An 18513-nucleotide genomic window follows, 5' to 3' on the forward strand; every position below is an offset into this window, starting at 1 on the left:
GAAATACTAAGCATTAGTATTTAGTACAGTAGTTTCAAACTCTACCAGTTAGATTTGATATAAATGTTATATGTTTTATGGTAAGTGCCCACTTATAACTTGCATGCTGAAAAAGTGCGAGCACCCTGATATACATGTACTATGTACATAGATACTCATATTTATACCGACAGTGAATATATATTGTCTATATTTATAGAAGGAGGTAGATCTTTGGGACTTGGTCATATTTAAAGCAGCTAGCAGCACCCCTGCTTTACAGCCCCATAAACGGGTTACCGGTGCCCTCTGCTGGGCACAACAGGAAACTATCAGTGATATATTTTGTCATTACAAGCACAACAGTTCCACAAATGAAGACTAATATGACTAAAAATGCAATTACATGTTGAAGAACAGCAAAACAAAACATGGGAAATTCCAATTGAAGAGCATCAACTGCTGTTAAAATTGTACAACATTTTCATCTGGATAAAATGGCTCCATGTTCCTAAATGTGCTTAAAGCCCAGCAGTTCCCATGGGTGGAGGAGGCTGAGTCACCCCACCCCCGTACAGCGGGAACGTCACAAATAGCACAAGACTGCAGCAGGACCACGCCCAGTACAGAGGTTGTCCTCTCTGACTCGCTGTCGTCGTGTTACCTTGCTCTCCACGCAGCCATGCGGGTTCCAGCACGGCTACTGTGATGCCAGTGGACCTTTAGTGCCACAACAGTTAGGAGAAGCTGGCTGCTTGAATATCACACTGATGGTGCGGTCAGTGGTGATGACCCCTCCTCTCCCCTGCAAGCCTCGAGCAATTGTCTTGTACTGCAAGTGGGCTCATCACAAGCAACACACTACACAGCCCATTCATTAGGAACACCTCCTGGTTCATGCAGGACACTGTCCTTCTGTTTACTGTTTTACTTTATCAACATGTCTGCTGTGAAAAGGTCATGAAAACAACAAAGCAAGCGGAGGCGTACGAGTTTGACACATGATGTGCCCCTCGTACATCACACCACCCTTCTGACAGGGCAAACAATCCTACTTGGACACCTTCAGCATACAGTATGTCTAACGTTGACATCAAAACATCAGATTTGAATAGGAAGATATGAAAAATGATGAAAATCTAAACTTTTAAAAATGTATTTAACTAAATAACAATGTCAAATGAAATCAATTTCAGAAATAATGCAGATTTTATCATTAGAGTTGTCAATCAATTAAAATATTTCATCATGATTAATCACACTTTGGCCATAATTATGTATGATGTGAATCTCTTGATTTGACACAATAACTACATCAAATTTTATGTAAAGGGATATCAATTTTGGAAATATGGGCCATTATTTTGGTCAAAAAATAAATCCCCCAGTTTTTGCATTTTTAATGCAAGCAGCGTTTTGAAGGCACCTTCAAACTTTGTCCCACGCTGTACAGATAGACTACTACTGTACTGTACTTGTACCCTTTTACTTTCACCTCATATTTGCTGATGCTATGTGGGAATGCATAAAGGTAAGACTTGATGACCTTATTGAGTGCTAATGTGCATATTTGTTCGGTACACAACCTCTCTGGAAAACAAGTCCAGGCTTGTACTGGTGTATGGTGGCTCTGTATTCACTTTGTGCTTTAAATTTGATGTTGTTCCTGTCATAGTTTTATAACACATAATAAATTAGATTGCTATAGTGTACGACTGTTTTACTGATGTGTTGATGACTAGCTAGTGTGCTGCTAATGCTAGCGCTACTAGCTCTTCAGCCACGGTCACATCAACAGAAGCCCCCACATAGCTGTCCACAGCTATACCTGCCGTTAATTAGCAGCTCCTACCCAAATTTTAGCTGACAGTTCGAGCAAGCGATTGCAATGACAATTCCAATCACAGCGACAGTAGATACTTTGGTAGATACTTTGGTCTTGCTGGAGAGCCAACTGCCACGGCTTTGAAGCTAAATCTACCAATCAAAATACTCTTTTCTTTCTCCATTTCGCATCAATGTTTGTTCCCGCTTGTGGCTCCACAGTCACCGCTACTTCCTCAAACTATGGCGTGGGCCGAAGGTCAAAGAGGACGTGCTCACGTTAATTGCATGTACAAAAAAAATAGTGATGTTAAAGAAAACGTCTTAACTTTGGCAGCTCTATTAACAATATAGCAGCCATTTCTTTTACTGTGATAATCAGTCACCTTAAAGTTGGCCAATGCAAACATGAAGACACAATCTACCACAGGTGGCAGAAAGTTCGTGTGAGGCAAGTCTCAGGCCAAGTCTCAAGTAAAGATGTACAAGTCCAAGCCAGACAGGTCCAGTCAAGTCTGAAGCCATAAGCTAGAAATTGGAGTCCTGGCTAAATAACGTATCATAACGTCATCATTTGCAAATGCAACTGAAATTCTCTTAGGTAGCGTGTTGACACATCCAGGTGTTGATCACTGCCGCTCGCAGAAATGTAAGCCACACCCTCGTCATTGATGTCAACGTCCGAGTCGAGTTGCAAGTCTTTGATGATGCCGTCAGTTCCAATCATCAAAATTGTGACTTGAGTCGCGTGACTCAAGTTCGAGTCGCGTGTCTCGAGTACACACCTCTACAAACTACGTCAACAAGCTTTCTGACTTGGGCTGCTGAAAAAAGTGCCATAGCAAATGAAGACAAACAGTTGGTGCTTTGGTCCACAACAACAAAGCCCATCAGTGTTTTCCAAAGTCAAACTGAAGTGTGTGAATGTCTTGTTTGGCCTAAAACACAAACATAATAGGTCTGCTTTCATGGATGACTAAAGAAATAGACGAAAAATATTCACATTTGAGAGGGTGACATCAGAGGACATTCACGTTCTTCAACCAAAAACAATTCATCAAATACCAAAACAGCTGTCGATGAATTGGGCAATTGATGAATCATTGGTTCATCGAATTATTGTTGCAGCTCTAGTTTCATTTGGCAGAGGCTGACAGTAGTGCTTTGGGCTGGAAGTCATATCAGAAGTGCCAAAACACGATCATGGTAATGGAACTCCAAGCCAATCCTCCTGCAGTTCAGGGAGAGAACCTGTCCACTTTGGAAGCAGCGCTGACTATCAACCAACTTCACCTGCTACTGCCGTCAGTACCTGGGAGGTGCTGTTCAACTGTTTCTTTGAGTTTTTTGAGCAGTTGATATCTGACTATACTAGCATCTACCGGTGGCGGGCAGTGCATTTTGGTGCCAGTGACATCAGCACTTTTCTGTTCTCTGATTGGTTGATCAGAATCTGAAGTCTGATTGGCTAACAAAAAACAAAAACAAAACAGCCCCAGTGCCAATAAAGTGTTCCCTCGCTAAATTGCAGTTCACCTTTTGTGGATTTTTTAAGTGCAATTTTGCATAAACCTGCTCCAGATGGTCCAGACCTGGGAGGAGATCCCCCAGGACACCATCCGTAGTCTCATTAGGAGCATGCCCCCACGTTGTCAGGCATGCGTACAAGCACGTGGGGGCCACACAAACTACTGAGAATCATTTTGAGTTGCTACAATGACATTTTAGCTAAATGGACCAGTGTGCTGCATCATTTTTTCACTTTCATTTTTGGGGTGTCTTTGATTTCCCCCCTCTATAGGGTGATCATTTTCATTTCTATCAAATGATGTGGCATCATTTTGTTACTAATACATCACCCACTTATTATCAGGAAACATATTCAACATCATTTTTCCCCCAGTTTAGATCTGATGTGTTTTCCAACTGTTTTTTTGAGCAGTGTATTTTTTAACAGTGCGTGAACGTGCATTATTAGAGTGATATCTGTTGCATGTGTGTGTTATTGTATTTACCACTACTACCAGTAGAGGGTGCTGTATACTCATGTGGGAGAGCCACCTGGTCTCAGTAGGTGTTGAAGTGTCTGTGCCAGCATATTAGGAACCCGCTAAATATAGAGCCACAACAGTCTTGATTGGCTAAGGGAGAACCTGCCCATTGTGTTCTGTGTCCTGATTGGCTGTAGACCATTGTCAAACTAGCTGACTGTGCGAGCCATTTGCTAACTGCCAATAAACAATAGAAGAAGAAGAAGCTGATGGTTAAATGAATCTTCGGGTCAAGGAGTAGGACGAGGAGGAGCAAAATACTACAACAGGAGCTACTACAGGAGCAATATGTTTTAACAAGGATACAAAACCTCTACAACCGAACGGTGCCGGGATGAAGAGGCACGGTCAGTGGAGCGAAATACGTGTGAGTCACTTAATCATTTCTGGTGTCCAACCTAGTAGGTTGATCATTAAAAGTCAAAGGAAATGTGAACTTTGAGTGTTTAAACAAGAGAGAAATGTGAGAAAATGTTCATGGCTGTCTGAGAAAAGTGTATCAAGTGTATGGTGGGGGCTTTTACAGCCTGAAAACATACAGAATCATTGGAAACAAATATATTTGGCTACTTATTGCGGGCTATTTTGGGAACCTATCTCCCACGATAGACAAGGAAACACTGTAGTGGGTATGTGACATGGGCCACTCTTCATTCTGAAGGCCCTGTGCAGATTACATGATATGGCAACGCATAGAAGCTGAACATACACATACGCTACTACTTGTAGAAGCACTGCAGCCAATTGACACGCTACCAAATGAAGATCATAGACTGTTAATAAATTTGTATTACTTCATGAAACACATATTACTATTTACAGTAAGTTTGAAATGTAGGCTAGTGCTTGTGGTAATGGTTAGACTGCACACCACTGGTGTCTATCTACAGTACGTAGGTGGAGGGTTGCAAATAGTAATGTGTAAGGCAACAGATAACTGAGATCAACACTAATACGGTATATGAACTATTAACAGCTACAGTAAATAAGCATCTTTAGCTTCAGCTGTCTAATTGCGAGGCAAGAATAAAAAAAAAAAAAGGACAATACTCACCTGACAGTCAAAATCCTGAAAGTTGCGTGCATTCTGCGAAAAGGAAAGAATACATTTAAGAACAATAAATGAACCCAAATCATCTACAATTGCACTCCAAATGATTCAACCTCCCTTGCAAAGCAAATGTATTTTGAAGGTGTGTAATGTTGCAGTAAATCAGCAAAACAAACAAACAAACAGTTCAACACAACTAAATATTAACAGAAATAAATCAAGTATTTTTTGTTCGAAATGTTCACCTAACCTACAAGCCACTTGTCAATGATGTGCTTATCTTGCTAAACTTGTATCTGTAGCATGTATTTCTATTCATTTCTCCAGCCATGCAGTAGGTCATCATCATTGCACATCAGATAGAAATTCTATCCATCCCTGTATCTTGTAGCAGCAAGCATCAAAGAAGTGAGGCGTAGACAGCTCTGCCGTTGCTCCGTGTTCTTCATTAACTGTGCTGCAGCGGCATCGCTGTGTTCTACTTTTCTTTTGCAGGACTTATTGCAGTCCCTTGTATGTTCATTGCCTCCTTTTTTTGTTTTTGTCCTAAAAGAGGTAACCACTAGGTGGTGCGAGTCAGTCAGCTCAGTGCCAGTCTCCTTATTCCCCCAGCCTGTCTCTCATCACTGAAGCTTGGCATCACCAATGTGGTAACATCTGATACGTCAGAGGCTCGTGCTCTCAGGCATTGACTTCATTGTGAAAATCACCTGCGTGGTGCACAACAAAACACTGTAATGGCTCCCAAGACATACTCTCTCTTTTTGACAGCATGTCAGAGGCTGACAAGAGCAACGACGTTTTTTCGTTACTTTCCTGCACGCATATGAAAAAAAATAAATAAATAAACTTACTACTGCCTGTTTTCTATTTTTCTATCCCTGTCCCTTTTTTCTACCTCTCAGTTGAGTACATACAGTATGAATAATTGACTTTGATGAACAGTACTGCAGAGTATGCATTGCTGCAGTATTAGCGTATGCATTTGACTGAGTGCTGTTTGTGGTTTTAAGACATGGAGTAGCAGCCCCTGCCTCTGGCTTGGAATCTCCGTTGGGCATCTCTGTGTGGGTTTTGCATGTTGACCCCGTGCATGCACGTGTTTTTTCTCCAGGTACTCCCGTTTCCTCCCGCATTCCAAAAACATGCAGGTTAGGTTCATTGGGGAGTCTAAATTGTCCATAGGTAGGAATGCGAGCATGAATGCTTGTTTGGCTATATGTGCCCTGCAGGATAAGCAGCATAGAAGATGCATGGATGGATGGATGGATGGAGGGAGGGAGTCGCCCATGCCCGTTTACTTAGTGTTTGTGTACACGCTGTGGTGAGGACCACAAGCGTATCTTATCAAGCGACGCACCTTATTGGTGAGGAGGGGCTTGATCTCAGTCAGCTGTACGTCCTGGAGCTCATCCATGATCTTGGTTGGTCCCTGTGAATTGCTTCAGACAAGAAGAAAAATATCAAGAATGATTTCAAGTGATGTAAATCCTTGTATCGCCCCATTTTCTTTCCATACGCACTTCCAGGTTGGTGAGAAAGTGCTCTTTCATGTCATCATATCATCACCACGATACCATGACATGCATTTCCAAATGATATCAATTTAGGGTTTAGTTGACAATAAAAATGAAACCACAAAATAAAGTCAATAATGATGTTATTATGGAAATATAATAGTACGTATGATTCAGTTTTTGCACACCGTCTCTACACTAGTCTGCTTGTCGTGTACCGTATTGTTCAGCAAAATCAAGTGCCCAAACAAAGCGCCCTACACGTTGTCGCCTCACTGTCCGTGCATTTTCTACTGAGCGTGACTGCTAAATAACCTGCCATGGGGCGAGGCCTGTCATGGTAACACATTTTGCTGGACGATAATTGTCCTACAAATTGTTGATATTATTGTTAACATTATTTTGAGACCATTTTTTCATGAATGTAATGATAATATATGGTGTAATAGTGCGAGTACACTTTCATTTCTCAAGAGTATTGAACATTGTAATTGGAATGTCAAGAGCTCTTAAATACATTTATTTAACACAATCCAAATAATAAAATAAACAAAGACAAAAACACCCCACTGAAAATAAGACTCTTTTAGGGAAAATTGCACTAAATATCCTTTTTGATTCAGTGTCACTTTTGTTATTGTCTGAATATTGAAAAAAAAACCAGAGAAATACTCTGAAATTACATAGATTGTGTGCCAATACAGACGTCAGCTCATTTGCAAATACAGTACATAGATTGTGTGGATTGGAATACGATGCTTACAAAATTTGCCTGGAAAAGAACAGGAAAAGAAGTTAATTTCAGTGAGCATTTTTCATCTCCATCTTCCCATAATGCTGCCATGCAATGTTTGTTGTTAGCTACACTGGAAATAGAGGGCATTTTGATATCGGTTCTCTAAGAAAGGTCAAACATGCGGTCGGCACGGGTGGTGTTCAGATTGGGCTGGGAGTTATATTGATACTTTTTTCAAAAACAAACATGTCGTTCGTATCGACATAGACCGGATTTGCGCTGTAACTCCGGAAAAGCTACACCTCGCCACAGGCGTCATCTCCCGCTAGCGCCGGCCTTTGGAAGCAGCGGCTAACACTGTGCCCTGGAGAAGCTCCACCTCTCAGCAAGCACCAGCTCTGGCAAACACCGGCAGAGGAGTGGCTACATTTAACATTCAGTTTGTTTCCATGCAGTCAAATAACCCCATCATTGCCACAATATTAGCAATAACCCGGTTGCGCACAGCCATGCAAACACCAATAACCCTTTGGGAAGACTGGAATATAAAAAGCCAAATATTACCCCCGGCTTACTCCTTTTCTAACCCCAATGTTGGGTCATGTGTATGTGTTCTATTGGAAAGGAACTACTCGTAAACTTGGCCCACTTCTGGAGGAGGAGGAAACAAGCCACCTTAGTGTGGTGAAAGACAGGACCATTAGAAGGTACCGTCTTAGCCAAATCTATCAGAAGGTGAGCGACAAGTTACGCCAGGCAGGGTTTGTACCAACGCAGCTTCATGTGTCCGGGGGGGCCTGTGCTGATGTAGCATGGATATGTGTCATGATGTTGTCCGTGCGGGTTTGTTTTTTTTTTTCACGTCACGCATGTAAACGGGTTATTGCGAATGTTTCAGAAACTGGAATACTGACCTTAAACCAAATATTGACTGAGATGTCACGGAACGGTAAACCTAAGAAAAGTTCATGTAAATGCTGGTGTGTCGTCGTTTCCTGTGGAAAATGGAGACAGTGAGCTAATTGTACACTTAGTGCTGTCAAAGACATGACTAATCAGGCATTAAACCAAGAAAAAAAGACTATATTTATATTTATTTTGATTTTGAAAAGAGAATGGACTATTTTTCTATACCATTTTTAAAAATTTTAATGAAACAACTTTGCACACATATTTGACTTTGTCTAAACTCACTTTGTGGAAAAAATCTGGGGATAAATACTGTCTGGTCCACAGATATGCAACATAAATACGGATATCAGGGTGCGAGTGTCGGTCCATCCTGCCCAGCCCTACTGTATGTTTACACACATTCAACAACCACTCCCACCCTCCATGAGATTAGGATTTGCCTCTGTGGCTCTCAGGTGATGGCAGGAAGTGCTCTCCAGTTACCTGGCAGGACCACGGAGAGTGGCTCATCTTGCACGAAACAGCAGGTGGAATCTGCCTGAGCAGCCACTCAAATGTTTCCTGAGGCTAAGACCACACCAGTTTACACCGGAACCGGAAGGGCAGCCACAGCACAGCCTGATGCATCACGCCAACCTTTGCAATGACCTTGGGCTGCTGTTATGAGCCGACCTTGAAGACTGATGGGGAAGAGCAGCCAAAAAGCGTGTGGGGTAGCAGCAATGACGCCATCGGTGAGTGTCTGTTACATCCTCCCGCTGCCTGAACAGGCTGATGCATGTATCTGGTCAGGGGTCAGGAGATCACGTCATTTGCTTGGGAACACTAGGAAAGCAGCTGGATGCATCCTATAATTACATAAAACAACCTAGGAAAAAAACCTCTCAACAATCTGCATGACTGAGAGGGAAAACAAGCCCAGCAAAATCCCTGCTGACAAATCCGGCTCAAGCGTGGACTAAATAATATTTAGACAACCCAACAAGGAATAAAGGACAACAAATACTCTGCATGCTTGAGCGGATTGGACAGACCAATCCAACACTTCCCTGGGCTGCTAGTGAAAGTGCACAGAATGATTTAATTGTCGCCGGTCAGTCGGGTAATCTTGGTGTGCATGACCAAAGACGAGCCCAACCCCACTGACCCTTTAAATTAAGTTAGCTAACCATCACTATTCTCTACTCTAGGGTGTAACCGTACAGTACATCTATTTGTAATCTGATGTTTCGGCCCAGAACATTCAGTACCCACGAGTTCCCACGGTACACATCAAAGGCGTTATCATTCCTTGGCTCCAAGTTACAATTTTTTCACCCAAAAAAATATAAGACCACCACCACGACCGGCTAGCATTTGTTACCAACCTGTGGTTTTGGAGAACAAATTGTCCCAAAAATATCAACCGTAAATTCCGGTGTATAAGCCGCACCAACTAAATTTAGGGGAAAAAAACTCAATTGTACATATATAAGCCGCACATGTCTACATCATGAAATGGTATATGGTGGCACCAGGCAGCTCTTTATTTGATAAGAGACAACAAAATGAAAAAAAAAAAAAACTCACCACGAGCTTGCCAACCCACTGGAAATTGCAGGAGGTCATTTCTCAATGGAACAGTTTTACTCACGGTGTCATCTTAATAACGCTAAACTCATCGCACAGCAACTTAAAACTCAAAAGGTATACCTAAGAACTATACAAACAAGTACCAATACGATATAATATAAAATATATATAAAACATAAACTTTAAAGTTTTCCCATAAGGTATTTTCTCTGAGCAAAGCACTCATTGGTGCCTGCTAGGGAGCTGCAATGATGTCAGCCTCCCTCTGGGTTACTCTGGTGAACAGGGGGAGCATTGCAGCACCATTCATACATTCATTTTCTATGTTGCTTGTCCTCCAATGAAATGCTTTGCTCAGACGCAGAGCTTTTCTAGTTACATTATTACAAGCTTTTTCTAGTTACATTACATTATTTTTCCACTTTTGCTGGGTTTTGTTATTTTATTTCTGCAATGAGCCACTTTCCAGAGTGGCCCCAGTGCCACACTTTGTACACCCATTAGTGTTTGGCAAGCCAGACTGTCTTGGTTTCGCCAGGACAGCAAGCTGTTGCCTTCTTGGGTCCGTCGTTGCATTTTGGGGAGGTTTATGCAGCTTTCAGACCGGCATCAGACCAACAGTGGACAGCGATACTTCAAGCGAGAAACACTTCTTGACTTTTACTTTTAATGCACGGCCCCACTCGCTTTACGTCGTCAACACAGATATCTTCTAGGTTCTAGAAGTAGTTATTGGGACGGCATAGCTCAGCTGGTAGAGTTGTTGTCTCCCAACCTGAAGGTTGCAGGTTCAATCCTCCCTCGATCATGCCCAAGTATCCTTGGGCAAGACACTGAAGCCGCAGTTGCTGCGTCATCAGTTGCTTCGTCGGACCCAATGAGAGGCAAATAATGCTACGGCTTCTCTCTTCTGGCATAAAGATCAGGAACTATCAATGCTGCACCCTTATTTCCTAAACATAAAATGATTCACACTCTTCAAACTGTTACTGTTGCACTTGCAGTTTTGTATGTTTCATTTTAAAAATCATTCGAGCTGTTTACACAAAAGTTAAGTAGTTTGATGCTTTGCATTTTGTTTCCCGACTGTACTAAAAATGAACGGAATAGTACCATTAAACCTCAACTAGTCACCAAATTTTATGTTGTGTGTTCTGCTTTTAGTTTCCTTTTGAAAGCACATTCCTCCCGGGCAATCAAGCACCCCCCCTAAACCTACATCAAATCATGACAGAGGGTTGATGCCCACGTACTCTTCAGCATATGCAATCGTTGTCATGGAGACCAAGCTTGTTGCTGATGCTTAATTCTAAAATGGGATATTCCCAAAGGAAAGACTTGAGGCGAGGAAAGGAGGGGAGTGGATTGTGGTACGAACCAAGGATGAATACAGTGCAGCTCAAAACATACATCTATGGTGAAAGTCAACCGTCACAGAGTGATGAACACTACATACAAACAGCCAAGCTCAGTGTAATATTGTTAAATCCCTTTAGCAATTTACACAGCTTGCCTCATCCTTGTCCCATTAGTGCTGGTGTGGACGCCAGAGGCGTGATAGAGCCAATGATGCACAACAGGTCTCTGTGGCCTTCACTGTACGACTAACTGGAGAGGCAAACTGCTCTCATAAACACTTTCTGGGATGCCAGTATTCACTTGAAACAGATCTTGCACTTGATGACATGAAGCCCAGCAGGAGAAAAGAACAACTTTGTTTCTCGGAGTCTATGGTCGGCTCTCAAAAGTCCTATACTAGGGATGTCCCCATCCACAGTTGGCTTCCGTTCTGTTCCGATCCAATCCTGATCCTGTTTAAAAATGTTTTAAGTAATAAGCTTTTGTTTCAAACATGCATTTGTGGAATTGTATGAAAAGAGCTCTTCAAAGCATAAATAACAAGTTTTACTGAATGTACTTTTTTATTCCACAGCATGAGCAACAATATTGTTTGGCTTTTGGAACAAACCTCTGTGAGTCAAATAAGTAGCAATAGGTAGCTGCGCCACTGCGTGTGAGCTCCCCGCACCATGACACAGCAGTCCGGGGACAGTGACGGGGAACTAGCGCTGTAGCTACGGGGCCCAACATCCAACATGACAGTAAGTTCACCACGGTACACAGCAGACGTGTCTGCATGGTGGTGTTGCCTTTTCTTCTTCTTGCGGGTGGTGGGAGTCGAGTGGCAACCGGCTTTGAGGCGCATTACCGTCCCTCCCATGTTATAGTGTGGCCCACAGTTACGAACGTAATATGGCAACCGGAATGACCCGATCTCGTGGCGAAAGCCGATATTATTCGAACAGCAGCCGATCCCGATCCTGAAGATGGGATCGGGACATCCCTATCCTCCACTCGGATAACCTTGGAGCGTTTCGAGAGCCAAGCTGCTGTGTGAACAAACCTACATGTGGACAGAGACGCACAGGTCAAAAGGCCTACTGTGGATCTCTAGAGCTTGGAGCAAGGAGCCCAAAAGCTGCCACTTGAGCAGACCTTGTTGAGTGATCAATGAGCACAGTCCATCCATGTTAGTGTGGTGAACGACCCTTAAGGCCTTACGCTGTTTCGTGCCACATTCAATGTCATCAACCTCTTTTACGTCATGACTGTGCTTTAAGCTGACATCTTTGCCCGCAGGTTGATGTCAATGTGGTGACCTGGTATTAACCTACTTCTGGGCTTCTGGAGATTCTCCCTGGAGTAAATCCATTGGGCATGTTGCCATGGTAATGCAAGGGAGAAATCCATAACCGTCCCTTTGACGTCAGCATTGACAGATGACGTATGTTTCTAGCAAATGTGGCTTGCGGTGGAGGGCTGTGTAGTGATGAAGTAATCCCCTAATCCGGCATGATAGAAAAAACCCAGACCATGCACCAACTCCACAGTTGTATTCACTGGTAACCTAGATTGGTTTGAATCACACAGAAAATGAAGTGACCTATATTTACAAATGTCTTAGTGCACTGTAGGGAAGCTACTCTTCAAAAACTACACAGCTGGTCCTCGGGTTACGAATGACTTCTAGTCCTAAAACTGTGATGTGCGTTGTGTTGTAGTGCTAGCCGGAACTTCCATCCATCCATTTTCTATGCCGCTTAATTGACGTATAAGCATGCCAAATGGTTAGTCCTACCCTACAAGTATTTTGCGCGCCCATTTTTTACAATTTTATCTTTTATTAGATGGACTTTTTTTGGATTAGGGAGCTGACTCACAGAGGTTAGGGTCGTGGGGGCATGCTGGAGCCTATCCCAGCTGACTTTGGGCGACAGGTGGGGTACACCCTGGACTGGTGTCCAGCCAATGGCAGGGCACATATAGACAAACACTCACATTCATACGTTTGGACAATTTAGAGTCTCCAATGAAGCTAACATGCATGTTTTTGGAATGTGGGAGGAAACCGGAGTACCCAGAAAACCCCCCCACACACGGGGAGAACATGCAAACTCCACACAGAAATGCCCAACAGAGATTTCAACCCAGATCTTCCCATCTCCTGACTGTGTGGCCAACATGCTAACCACTAGACACCGTGCGGCCCCAAGTTGGAACTTATACATAAATTTAGGGGTGTCCCGATCAGAAATAGCAAAAAACGAGTATGAGATGATATCGACCTACATCTAAAATCTGCCATATGAGCACGACAATACACGCAGTCCCTTCCAGACTCTGCCCCAGCAGCGCCCGGATCCAGCATGCAGAGCCCACGTGATCGCAACAACAGCGTCAGGTAACGTGCTAACAAAGTAGCAACGAGGACCAGCCCCTGTTGGTGGTGAGCAATGTTCCCAACGTATCTAATAATGCGTACGCAAAACGACCTGCGCATTCCATGGACCTCTCAGACGTGCACGCTGTAGTATCTCACCTGACAACTTCCATTGTGTCCTATTTGGTCTTCGAGTGGTTTCAAACAGGCGGCAAGGAGGATTCCACAATGTAGCTTTCCTTCTTCTCAACCTCAGACAAAACAAGCCATGCTCTCGTACAATTACCCATCCCCATCTCACTTTATCATTTCATTTCTATTGTTCATTAGGTATACTTTCGTTTCCTGTTTTCAAGCAGGCTGTTGTGGTGCTATTTCATCCTGGAAATGTACTTGTAATTGATGCCGTATTTATTGGATGGGTTTACTTTTGTTCAAAATCAAAAAAAAAAAATTGCAAATTAACTCTCAATCGTCCCTCCTGCAACACAAACACGGCGTAACAATTCTTGTATCAGGTCCGTCCATCCATGCATCCATCAAAATAAAAGCACGGCAGTAAAACATGCACACTTCCACCACAGTTAGTCCACAATTTTAGCATTGCAAAATGCTACACGATAAATGATGTGTGTATGTCAGTGATGGTTGGATTGCATTTGGTGCGCTGCATGGATTTGTTGCTTAGAGGGAACATTGGTGGTGGGTCATGTCGGCTTGAAACTTAATGAGTTTTTCTGTTTATTTAATGTTTCATGGAATGACAATTTATGTACCCGGCTGGTCAGTTTTGTTTTTATTTTTTACAAATGCCTAATTTGACTTCATTTTTCACTGTCTAACTCATGCTCGGGGGACATAATGCTGGTTAAAGTGAAGAGTGAAGTGAAGACCCAAAGTGATCAGTTTAGCGAGCACAAGCACATATTACTCTTCCTGGCCTACGTCTTCTTCAGCCACATGCACAGAACTCTTTGTCTCGGTACAGTATGAATAATGAATCACTTATGGGAGTGTGTTGGTAACCACAACACATGGTAGCGTGGAACGTTGTACAACGAGGACCACCCATAATGGGACATCTCTTCGGTCAGCGTATTCGTACTTCCTGAACTGCAACAGTGCCAGAGAATGATTCACATCCAGCAAGCAAGGAGTTTGTGTCATCTGTCTGCCTACATTTGTCATTGCCTGAATTCTTGTACAACAAATCCTGTCAAAAAAAAAACCCCAAAATAAAACACCAGCATGTATGTGCTCCACCGGAGCCTCGGTGTTAACGAGGAGCGAGCAGGCGTCACACCGTGACAGAAACTGGACCAGAACAAATTCCAGAGATGCTGATGCCACCAAGCAAACAATAAAGCCTAACAGGTATGCTCCTTTTTCTTTGTGCTATGCTGGCACAAACCATGTGTGCACTGCTTAGGTGGCACCTAACTCTTACACTGCCCGCCAACTTACTAACAAACGCCACTTTTCCACTGCAGAGGAAGATAAGATATGGTATGCCTTTCTTAAACTTCAGCGTTGTCTTGCTTTACCTCTGCTTTGGGTGGTTGTTATTTCACTTCAAAACAGTATGAGGGGAAAAGGACTCCGCATTGAATGCATCAGTCTGAGCAAGCCTAGGGTCACCTGAACCAGGATCTTCTCTATTTGCTTCTTGGAATGTGGTAAGGAGACACCTTTTACCTCAGGAGACTTCTTTTTCCTGCAATACTTATGTGAGACATGAACACACGTCTTTCTCTTTTCTGTGCCTTCTAAAGATAGAAAAAGAGATAAAAAGAGACAGCTTGTTACTGCACGTATGGGAAACACTTATTCCACCTATTAAGCCTTCTGAAAAAGCCTCCAAAAAGCTCCAAGCAGGCTTCATTTCCATATAATGTGAAGTGCATATTAACAAAGCTACAGCGACATTGTTATTACTATTATTAACATTCTGAGCCCATGGAACTCTGTTACTGACGCACTGACACATTGGCTAGCTGCTACATGGCTAGCGACCAGCTTCACCAAAGACCACTACAACAAGGTAAGGTACATACTGTATTTCAACCCACACCACTGCTGCTGTGTTTTCATTTCTGAGTTAGGAAAAGTTAACGTTAGGTGTGGGCGCTCCTTCCTACATTGCTACAGTATGTGAAATCAACACGCCCGGGAAGAAGTTCCAGTAATGCTTAAACATGGCCAAAATATGCAAAATACTGTACATATGACATCTAATCATGAATGTACCGGTTACTACACGCTCACAGCATGGATAGAAAACCACTAAACCTTGTTGGAGGTGTTTTCATAGGCAGAATAGGTGTGTCCCATTACGTGCATTCTTAGCTGCCTCTTTTTATCTGTTTTTATATCTTTAGAACCCACAGAAAAGAGAAAGACGTGTGTTCATGTCTCACAAGGATTGTGGATGATGGGCAACATTCCAAAAAAGTGCACTTTTCCTTCAAAAAGAACACAACATCCAAGTGGAGACTGTAAAGGCAAATACTGCAGCATCCAGAAGAAACAACAGGTCAAGCTAACCTTAGCCTGTGTGCTTATTTTGTCAATTCCAGCTGTACACACATCATCATCAAATGCTAGAACATTCACCCCTATGGTACGTTTGCAACCACGGCTGATCAAGTAACAAAAGGTTCTGTCTGAGGAGGTAGAAGCAGTTCTGGAAGAGGTATACCCGACTATGACGAGGTTCAGTGCTAGATAGAGCATTGCTCAAACCTACGCCAAGAAAAAAAAAACAACTTACCAAACTGCCGTGTAAAATCAGAAGCTCACAGGGGGAGCGATCATATAAATTAATTGATTTTTCTTTTGATTTGTGTTTTTTATGTGCCTCAGTGTACTGGTGACTGAGTGGATTATTTTCAGTCTCTCTATTCTTTTCTATCAATATCTCCCCTGTGAAGAACATGTGGGGGAAATAAATCATCCTTGTCTCAATTCTAAGACAGAAAATGTAAGATTCACATTTTTGGCAGAATTGTACAGCCCTAACACGTGTGTGCGTGCACCCCGTGCTTAATTATGGCTGTTCTCCTCAGACTCCATTGATATACTTGAAATTTGTAGGCTTGGCAACAAGCTGACAGATGCCTTTTTCTTCTTCTGACAGCGTTGCAAAAACAAGGATGAAACATCTGACTGATGTCTTCTTCCACTTCTACGCTCATGACGCTCTATTCTTAACTGGATAGTCTTTGAAACTGAAAACAGGCCAGTGCATATTTACAGTGAGCTTGACACAGAAGTTGCCAGTATGTAGCTAGCGATGCCGTATGCACTGTTTTGTTTCGCCTCAGTAAGGGTCGGTCGGCTGTCGGGATGAAGGCTCCGCCGCCCGAGCACCTTCGTTGGTATTTTAAATTTTTTTCCCAGTTGAGAAAACTGTTGGTGTCGGTCGTCGGTGTTCATACGCTCACCGTCTTCATTCTGTTTAAAACCAAAATGTTCCCAGTCTGGAGCTGTGGCATTCACCTTAAAAACTACGACTCTTCATGTTAGCGTATGCTGGCTCATGAAGCTAATTGCTGCTAGGCTAGTAGCTAGTAGCCCCACCTCCACAAAGATGCTGAATGAGAGGAGGGCCCACGCTCTCTGTTCATTCCACTATAGAAGCAATGCGCACAGATACGTGCAGAGTGAACCCTCTTGTCATCCAGCCTGGGTGGCACAGAAAGACGAGCAGATGAAACACACATGTCAATTTATCCATGGCATCCAGGTTTGTTCCATCCCGAGTGAGCCCTTCTGTCAGTCATAGTCTCTTTGTCTCATTGGTGGAGGCAGGGCGGCTAGCATACACACAGAGTGCAGAAGAGTGTAACATAGTAGAAATTAAACTAACATTGCCATAGATTTTTTTTTAGTAATATTAAACTGTCATCTCATCCACCTAATCTTGTGCCCCCCCCCCCCCCCCCCCCACAGTGTATTACTACTTATATTAGACACATTACACCTGCTGTACACACAGCATGTGTGGGGGGGATTGATGCACATCTCTTGAACAGGGACAGTTGGGTTTCTATAGGGGCCATCCTAACATGATGCCCAACCATAACCATGTACAGTCAAACTTGTCTATAGCGGCCACTAGAGGGAGTCTGCAAAAGTGGCCGCTATAGACAAGTGGCCTCTATAGACAGGTTGGCGTTCACTTTGAATGTTGACCAGTAGAGGGCACTGCGGGACTGTGGATAAAAGTTGTACAGCACTACTAGGCTTGTTATTATCCACGACCCACAGAACAAAGCTGTGCTAGTAATGTCTTACGCTTGTTTTTAATATTTTCCTTTTTACACGGCAGAGTGTCATTACAGCTTTAGTTGATCAGGAAGTGACGGGAAGTGACGGTGGGCGTCCCGAGCAGGAGAGCTAGGCTCAGTGCTAGCTGTGAGTTTGGAGAGAGTTGGGAAGTGTGTTTATGTTGGCGTGGATGTAAAGTCCTGCAGTGTTCTCCGCTGTTAATAAAGCCATTAAAGTGCATCGGCGACGTGAGTCTCTCCTTCCCCACAACAAGCGGCATTACAGTATTGACCAGTGCACACCAGGAAATAAACGGTGTCATTTCTTACAGGCATTGGCTGGACAGCTATGTAGTGGGGCTTGTTTAACCTTTGCCTTGTGGGCAAGCAGGAAGGAGAGACGATGCTGAGAGATGTGTGTGTGTTCTGAGCTGCTGTCTGGTGGCCGCGTTCAAGAAATAAAGTTGGCAGAAGCAACAGGAGAAGTTTCCTTCTTTGCTGGAGTCAGGTCGCCCTTACTACGGTTCGGAGCTGAAAATTCCACTGTAGTAGCGAACGGAAAAGAAGACGGCTTTTTTTTGTGTCGAATACAGAAGATGAGGACTTTGATGGATTTGTGGATGAGGATTGATGAAAAATAACGTGAGTACATTCTAAAATACTTCAATTAAGTACAACCCAACTCAGTTTTGCTCCCGCTGCTTTTTAAAAAGCGTTTTAAAAAGTGTTTTAGTGTGCAGGCAGTATTGTATTGTATTGTATTGTATTGTAGCGTGGCTGGGAGCACGTCCTGTTCCTAGCCTACTTTGCGGTAATGTTTTGGTGCAAATGCTCTTAAAGTTCCATGTTTGACCAGGAAATAGCAAGCTCAAAAGAAGACGG

The 18513-nt window shown here is 43.1% G+C and overlaps 1 protein-coding gene across 2 annotated transcripts in view; it reads right to left on the reverse strand.

Moving 5' to 3' along the window:
- Nucleotides 1-18513, reverse strand: part of ndrg3a (ndrg family member 3a) — a 46003-nt gene that overhangs the window by 17748 nt on the left and 9742 nt on the right. For both annotated transcript variants that reach the window (XM_054786002.1, XM_054786001.1), the window contains exons 2-3: nucleotides 6266-6347; nucleotides 4909-4941 (exon numbers count right to left, since the gene is read on the reverse strand). In XM_054786002.1, coding sequence (XP_054641977.1) covers nucleotides 4909-4941; nucleotides 6266-6322 — 90 coding nt within the window. In that variant the 5' untranslated portion in view covers nucleotides 6323-6347. The remainder of the gene's footprint in view (nucleotides 1-4908; nucleotides 4942-6265; nucleotides 6348-18513) is intronic.

Source organism: Dunckerocampus dactyliophorus, chromosome 8 (assembly GCF_027744805.1).
Source record: "Dunckerocampus dactyliophorus isolate RoL2022-P2 chromosome 8, RoL_Ddac_1.1, whole genome shotgun sequence".
Classification (NCBI taxonomy): domain Eukaryota; kingdom Metazoa; phylum Chordata; class Actinopteri; order Syngnathiformes; family Syngnathidae; genus Dunckerocampus; species Dunckerocampus dactyliophorus.